Consider the following 8,743-nt stretch of genomic DNA (forward strand, 5'->3'; position numbering starts at 1 on the left):
ACTAAATTTTTTAAAATATTGATCACATGAGGAAATGATAATCCTTTGGATATATTTGGTTAAATCACTAAAGGTAAGTTCTCCTATTTCTTTTTACTTAATAAAACATGGCTAGTAGATTTTGAATATATAGGACTCATATTCTATTTCTTTCAGCGCTGACCTAGAACCAGAGTCCTTCCTGTACTTGATACTATCCTCGAGGAATATAATCCTGAGCTCAAAACCCCACCCTGTGACAAGGGCCCCAACTCTCCCCAACAAGCCAGGCTGTATGGAGTCTACCTGGATTTTCCTGGATGATAATCACTGGGATCAGTTTCTCCGCTCTGTATCAGAAAATTCTGAGGCCATCTACTTTCACACAACCACCTCACTATGAATGCTCAGCCCCAAAGTCCAGAAGACACAGCCTGCAGGGAACACATTTCAGATGAAGTGCATGGATCTGGTCTGTGGTAGGGAAGAGGCTCCAGGTTCTCAAGATGCTACAATGAATGAAAAGCTTATTCACAAAACATAGACAGGTATTATACTCTAAAGAGATCCTGTTTCAAGTACCAACCTTGGTGAGGACCATTAGAAGGAAAGAAACAAAGACCACCAAACAGTAATCTGAAACAAAGCTGCATTTATTTGCTTGCCTGGGAAGGGAGCAGGACTTCAGCTGGTGTCACCATGTAGCACTTGAAAAGATCAGTGAGGACAAAACGGAGGAAGTACACAAATTCTGAGTTCTGGTGTCTGGTTGGCTCACAAGGCTGAGCATAAACTCTTCTTTGCAATTGGCCATTGCACTGCTTCACTCCTTAAAAGTGCAGGCATCATTCCCAAAGATGTCCAGTGTGGGCTGCATGAAGCTCTAATGGACTCAGGATCACTCCGCTGGCCTCTCTGCGTTGTTGGCTTCAAGCTGACCAAATCGTTCCTTAACAGGATCTGTAGCACATTAGTACAGCTGGGTTGATCAAGTAAGACCCGACTGTTATCTGTCTCTTCGCTTATCTCTTTTGGAACTGCCAGACCAAACTTCCTTTACTTTGTTAGGGCAAAAGGCATATATGCATACTTAGAAAAAATAATTTTATAGGCAAGTTCTCCTTCAAAGTTATAAGAACAAAATATAAGAAGCATTCAGATACTTGTACACAAATGTTCAGAGCCACACTATTCACAATGGCAAAAGGTGGGAACAACTCAAATGTACATCAACACATAGTGGATAAACAAAATCTGGTGTTCACAAACAAGGAAAGGGTATTCAACCCTAAAAAGGAAGGAAGTACTGAGACCTGTGCCAACATGGATGAACCTCGAAAACAGCATGCCAAGTGAAAGACTCCAGACAGCAAAGGTCAGATAGTCTATGATTCCGTTTTTAGGAAAAATGGAGAATGGGGAAGTCCATAGAGACAGAATGTAAATTGGTGGTTTCCTGAGCGGGGGAGAGGAAGCTTGGAAGAGTGCTGAATGGGTGCAGAGATTTCCCTTAGGGGATGAAAATGTTTTGGAAATAGAAGCTGTGAGTGCACAACATTGTAAATGGAGTAAATGCCACTGAATTGTACACTTTAAAATAGCTGATTCTTACGTAAACCTATCACAATAAAAAAAAGGGGGAAAGAAAGGGATGAAGTAAACAGAAAAGTTCAGGGATCTTTTGAGCCCCATTGAAACAAGAAAGAAGAAAAAAAAAATAGAGAAGAGGAAGAGGGGCGGCTGACCAACGGGTGATCACTCAGCAAGAGACAGAGAGGAAGGGAGCAGGGGGACGTCACCTCGAATATAACAAGGTTGAAAACACCTGAAAAACAAACAAATCGACTCATTTCCAAACGTTTAGCTATTTACCTTCTGCAAACAATCCAGGGATGTCAAAAATGTGCATGATTTTATAGAGAGACAACCACATCCCAGAAGTGCCTTTTCACAGCTGCAGCCTGGAGAACAGGACCTGGGCTGCAAGCAAGTGCCCCACCCCCTGCAGCACACCTGGAGGGGGCCCAGGGCCTCAACATTAAAGTGGCAAGATCAATTTTTGGTACGTTTAGCTTTTTCTCCCCCAAAATGTGTAAAAATTGCATTTCACACACTGTGCAAAAACTCAAACAAATATGGAAGTGCATTCTCTTCTGAAGGATGTTTCTGATACTTCATAGGCCACTTCAGTGTAGATTACGTACCGTGAAACCCTTTGTGAAAAGCCACGACCTTCCTGTGGCATGCTAACAGGGATGGACCTTGAAGTCAGGATGCTCCGTGAAATGAGCCCCTCACCAAAGATGACAACTGCAGGACCCCACTTCTAGGAAGAATCTACCGCAGCCAGACTCAGAGACCCAGAAAGTAGAGGGCTGGGGTGGGGGCTGGGGGAGAGGGAACCGAGAAGTTGGTGCTCCTTGGGGAGAGAGTTTCACCTGTGCAAACAGAAAAGAATCCTAGAGATGCGTTGTACGACAAGGTGAGTCCACCGAACACCAGTGAGCTGGACACGTAAAATGGTGAAGATGCCACAGTTCATGTGTTAGTAACTCATCTAAAAATTTAAAAAACAGTCATCTTGTTAATACTAATTTTGACTTTCTTGGTATTACAGCTTTAGTGCCTGAGAGAAATAACAAGGCTTCAGGAGTTTAAACTGACCCTAGTTTGGGTCTGGATACACTTGAGAACATCACACACAAAAAAATAACTGTCCACAACCATCACCAAAGCCATGGCTTAGGTGAAATAATCCCAGTTTATTAAAGACCTTCGGGGCTTGTATGTAAAAATTGTGCCTCTGCAGAAGGTCTGCACATCTAAGAATGTAAAATAGTGACACATTAAAAAATAACCCAAGTGAGGTTGCTGCTCTTGGGGTTTTTTTTAAAGAGAGAAAACCAGGCAGGCCTCAGGGCTTGGGGGCAGCTGGGGGGCCTCCCTCCGGGGTCCCTGCGGTCTGGCTGCCTGGATTGGGGCCCCGAGGGGGCGGCGCGGTGGGGGCTGTGGGGTCTGCATCCACTGGGCACCGCAATACCCTCCAGTAAATCGGCGGGCGCGGGGCCTGTGAGGCCTGGACCCTGTGATGCGAGATGCTCAGCCCCGGGCGGCTCTGGCCAGAGCCTGGCGGAGACAACCCAGGCACCCGGGGCTGCAGGGGATCCTGCTGCCGTTGGAGGTGAAGGAGCACTGCTGGCTGGGCGTGGATGGTGGTGGTGGTGCTGGGCTGGGCAGCGCCCTGTGCCCCTGGAGCCTGTAAACCCCGACACTGTGAACTTCGACCCTGTCGCCCTGGGGTCTGTGCGCTCGGACACTGTGGCCCTGAGGCTTGTGCTCGTGGGGCCTGTGCCCGTGGGGCCTGTGCCCCTGGACGCCGTGTGCCGGAAGCCTGGGCCGCTGGCAGCTGAGGCCGTTGCGGGGCCCGCTGGGGAACCAGCTGGTAGACACACGATTGTGGGGCTCGCTGCTGGCTGCTCCAGACCGGTGAACTGCGGGGGAGCTCCACCAGAGCAAAGGGCCTGAGGTCCGAAGCGTTTTCCAAAAGCACCTGAATGGTTCTGGGAGGAGGGGGAGAAGGACGAGGAAGCAGCGGCGGTGGTGTGGACCTCCAGTTCGGGAGCCGAGATCCTGCGGGCTGCTGGCCCGGCTGGATCCCCACGGGAGCGGGGGCCCTAGGGGAATACCCTCTCCCTGAGGCCTGGCTACAGCAAAAGGGGCCCACTACTTTGATGACCTTCAGGCCCGGGGAGATGGTCGTGACCCGGACGTCCGGGGTTCTTTGTAACGCGCCTGTGGTGGACGGGGCGGCTGCAGGAAGCGAGCTACCTCTGTTCAGCAGCACAGACGATCTCTGGGAAAGGCTGGGTGGCTGAGGAGCAGGGCCAGGAGATGGGCGGGCCTGAGAGCTGCCCGCCTGCTGTGAGGTAAAGCTGTCACCGCAGGAGCTCTTCTCTGGGCTCCAGGGACGTCTCTTGAGTGGGGGTGGAGGTCTGGCTCCCCAGTCTGGCACTGAGGACAGAATGGACGCAATCCTAGGCTGTGCTGACTGCGTCCCTGGAGAAGGCTGCCTGAGACGGGCTGAGCCACTGGAGCTGGGTGACGTCTGCACTGGACACTGGGTGCTCTTCTGGACCAGTTGCTCGGACTGACTGACCACTCTCCCAGCATCAGTCTGTGGCTTGGGCAGGAAACGCTTGAAGTGGTCATCTGTGGAGGACCGGGGCAGACACGGCTCTCTCTCCCTTGTGGCTTCTTTCTCAGACCCATTTCCAGTGGCAAGTGAATTATCAGCTGGCTGCCTGACGGTCAACCTTGTTGCCTGGGATTGGTAGGCAGCCTCACAGCCAACTGCAGGATCACCTAGTACCTCCTGGGTTGGTTGTGACTCCTCATATCTGACAGACTCCTTCCCTTTAGCATATTTCTGCACATCCACTTGAGAAGGGACGGCCAAGTTACAGGGTCTCTGTTTCCACGTATCTACACACTTGCCTGCTTTAAAAGTCTTAAGGCCATGTTGCTTACTTGTTTTACTTTCCCTTATTTTTTTGCACGAAGTCAGGATTCTTAGCTCAGGAGGAGGTGGACAATGGGACAGCTCCTGCTGCCGATTCAGAGCAGGCGCAGAATACCTCTTGAGGCTCCTTTTCATGGGAAGAGTGTTCAGCTTTTGTTTGTTATAGAGCAGTCTATTTGCAGTGCAGGCTACTGATACAGAAGGGTCTAGACACAGTGGTTCCGCTGTAGCCAAGATCAGTTGGCTCTCAAGCAAAAGTTTGTCCTCCTGGGTCCAGTTCTGGTCATCGCTGGCTATGGCCTCTACATCACAGACTAACGTCTGCATGGTGGGACGTAAGAGAATATGCCTGCTTTGGTAACGCGGAGGTTCCCCAGCACTGAACTGCCTGTAGTCCCGTACCTCTGCTATGACACACCCCTGATGAAAAACATTAACCGCAGACTTATCCAGGAGATCCACCAAAACAGGAGGTAATTCTTCAGCATCCAAGTATTCAAGCAGTTCCCCTTCTTCATAAGGCAGTGGAATGCTCTCTGAATATGATCCATGTTTCCCTTTGAGCATCACGGAATAGCCCTGCTTTCCTGGGTACAGGTTGATCACCAAACAGGGCAACGACTCTCTCCTAAGGAGCTTCTCTAACAGGTTCACGTTGCTTCTTAATTCCTCCGTAACCTCAGGCTGTTTTTCACATTCTTCAACATAAATGTCATACAGTTTTTCCTGGAGAGACGTCTCTCCGCTCGATGAGTATTTCCTTTTCGGCGGTCTTTGTTGGGCAGTTGCGATGACATACTCTGCATGATCCAAAGCTTGCTCTAGAGCCTGCTGCATGATCATACAAGATGGGGACCCTGTAAGAAGAGAACATGGAAGTGGGCGATGAACTCAGTCTTGCAAATGCGGCCACTCCACAGTGGAGTGAGCAGTGTACCTCAAAATGAGCACCAAAACACCCTCCCCTCAACAAGCAGAGCACACAATACCTGCGACTTGGAGAAAGCCACCGCTGGTCTAGACTCTCGCTGCTGCAGATGGGCTGGAAGCAGGTCCCACCCCGCCCTCAGGGCATTGCTCCCCAGGTGCGCATCCCGGTATGCACAAGCAGATTCCAGTCTCATCATTCAATTACCTACAGCCCACACTTCCTCCAAAGGCTCTGCCACAATAGACCCTCTTTTCATATAACCTTGAAAGCAAGCATCCCAAACTACAAGTGGCCAACATAAAAATCCATCATTTTTTTGTAGGGCTTTAATACATACCATTTTCACGGTAATCAGTTGCTGGGAAGGTCATGAAAGGTGCTCGTTTCTTTCCTTGGCGATCACATCACCAAGAATTACCCACTGTCTTGGGAGTCTTTTGTTTGTTCCCAAGGGCAGGACTGCTCCTGCTGTCCATCACCAGTTTAACACACCCAGTTCCTACCTCTTGACTCCAGGGACACTTGCTGTATTTGGCGCAAGCGTCAGAATTCTTCAATGACTCTTCCCGTGATCTGCCTGATGCTTTTCATAGAGATGTGCACGGTAACACGACATTCTTTTATTTCCCTAGCTATTTCAGAAAGGGCTTTTAGCGTGTGGTAGCTAAGTTATATTGTCTAGCAATTGCAGTTCAGGATTAAACTGTTTTAAAAGGTGGTTTGTGTCTGATAGGGTTGAGAACTATTGTTCCTGGTGCTGGCAGGACAGTTTAAATGATTACTCTAACTGTAGACCATAACTACGGTCCTAGGGATGGCTTAGAAGGATATGACTGAGTCCCAGACACTTTATGGGCCATTGTTTTCTATTAATATTGTTGCCTTGAAATCTGCCAGCCTTTTGAACAAGCTTTTTTTTTTTAAACCTTTTGATGTTTAGATTTAGACATAATGATAATAGGATATTCACTCTGAAGAGTCACAACTGAGAAGAATCCAAAATCAATTGGTGAAACTCCTGAATTACAGACTACTATAAAATAAATGTTTTTCTGACCAATAGCAATTATGATAATTACATATTACAGTAGATACAATCTGTTGAAATAAGACTAATAACTCCTTGACTAAGAGTTCCTGAAGCATGTCCCTTGTTCAGGACTGGACAGGAGTCATTGTCTCCTGGCATGTCAGTTGTCTTGGGGCAAGTGTATAAGTCATCCCTTGGTATCACCAGGTGATTGGTTTCAGGACCCCCTGCCCACCCCCCTGCTTTTAGGGATGAGCCAACTGCCCAGAGCCAGGTCCTCTGACTGTTGTGTGTTCTCTGCCAGGGGGTCTCAGTCTTGGCGCTAGTGACATTTGTTAGGGGGGACTTTCCTTGGCACCGCAAGATGCCTGCTAGCATCCCTGGCCTTATCCACTAGATGCCAATAGCTTTCATCCCTTTCGGAAGAACAAAACATGGCTCCAGGTATTGCCTGATACCATTGGGGGGGGGGGCGCATATCTTTTCCTGGGTTTGGAACCCTGAGGTCCCCTGCTCTGTAAACCATGAGCTTGATCCCAGTCAGCCCCTCAGCTGATGTCCCCGGGTACCCCTCTCTCAGTAGAGAGGTGTATCTGTCCCCTCTCCTCTGGGATGGACTAGAGGCTCAATTGTTGTGGTCTGTCTTTGGGCGGGGTCCCCAGGAGCCATCCCTGACAAGAGGATTCGAGTGCAAGGAGTTTATTTGGAGTTCATCCTGAGAAACTCTGGGCAGGGGAAGGGCAGCTGAGTCAGGACTGGGGAAGAAGCTGATAAAAGGCACAGTCAGGAGCAGAAGGCTGCTGGGGACAGCTGGTGCCTGCTGGGGGCCTTTGGGAGACCGTGCCGAACAAGCGTCGGGTGGTCCTACCTAGAGGCACAGAAGCCGGGATGCATATCATCCACTCCTCTCTCTCATCGGCCGAGGAGAGTCCTGGGGGCCGGATTCCCGATCCCTCTGGGTTGCCACATACGAGTGCTGCCGTGCTACTGTGGCTGGAATGCCCTCAGCGAGCGTCAGGAGTGTCTGCGGTGATGCTCAGTGCTCGTGTCCAGGATGCCAGTACCGCGGGGGCATGGGCAGGGCCCTGGCAGCATGGGCTCCGCCTGTGGCTGCAGAGAAGTGGAAGCATTCGGCCATCATTCTCGATGATGCAGAGAGTGTGCCATGTAATGTATCTGCGCACGTGGACACATGAGACTCTTCTGCCTCCAAGCGAAATGGGTGATTTCACATGAGGTTTTGTCAGCTGCCACAGCCCACCAGGCCGACAGTGGGGAGTGCAATCCCTGCCTTACTCCTCAGGGGGACGACCCCCAAGGCAGTCTGGCCACATGTGCACTGGCTGAGGCTCTGGGCCCAGCCATGCGTGTGTCCCAGTGAGCTCTGGTTGGCCTGCCAGGGCTTCTCATGGCTCAGCCACCCCTGGCTCCCTAATTGCCCGGTCTTTCCACAGGATGAAGGTTTTTGAAATTTTTCGCAGTGCACACCATCCTTGGAGTCTTCGAAACACATGCACGACCATGAGTATAAGGACTCCAACTGCTATATCCCCTACAGCAACTCCATACAGATGCACATGCTGGGAAAACCCATGGCCAGATTAAGACATGCTGGAGGAGGAAGAGACCTGAATTAACAAGATAAGTTACCTAATTTACAACAGTCAGCTGTCTGTTCCATACTCAATGAGCCAAGCATGAAATTTTTTTAGGTGTAATATACAGAGAGTAAAATTTACCACTTTCAGTGTACAGTTTTGTGAGTTTTGAAAATTGTTTTCAGTCATGTAGCCACCACATCATGATATAAAACTGTTCCTTTCTTTCCAAAAAATTCCCTCATGCATATTTGGAGTCAACTCTGGCCTTGCCCAGAGTCCCTAGCAATCATTGACGTTTCTATGCCTATGGACCACCTTTTCCAGAATGTCATATAGATTCATAAGTCATACAGCTTTGGGGGCTGGCTTCCTTAACATACCAACATTTAAAATTCATCCATGCTGTTTCATGTGTTATGAGTTTGTTCTTTATTATTTGCTGCATAATATTCCATTGTGTGGATATACTGGGGTTTGCTTACCCAGTTAACAGCTTTTGGTTGTTTTCCATTTGGGGTGATTATTATCAAAGTTGGTATAAATATTTGCAAATAAGATTTCCTGTGAATATAAGTATTCATTTCACTTGCGTAAATATCAAGGCATAGCAATGTTGGGTAACACGGTAAGTCTGTGTAACTGGACAAGAAACTGTCAAACTGTTAGTGGCTGTACCATTTTGT

The 8,743-nt window shown here is 49.0% G+C and overlaps 1 protein-coding gene across 1 annotated transcript; it reads right to left on the reverse strand.

Moving 5' to 3' along the window:
- Positions 1-2,893: 2,893 nt before the first annotated feature.
- On the reverse strand, positions 2,894-5,335 carry LOC133052888 (transcription factor SPT20 homolog). Its single transcript, XM_061137707.1, has one exon. It carries the CDS (start codon positions 5,333-5,335, stop codon positions 2,894-2,896), a length of 2,442 nt encoding a protein of 813 aa, XP_060993690.1.
- Positions 5,336-8,743: the final 3,408 nt, after the last annotated feature.

The sequence above is a fragment of the Dama dama genome, chromosome X (assembly GCF_033118175.1).
Source record: "Dama dama isolate Ldn47 chromosome X, ASM3311817v1, whole genome shotgun sequence".
NCBI lineage: Eukaryota > Metazoa > Chordata > Mammalia > Artiodactyla > Cervidae > Dama > Dama dama.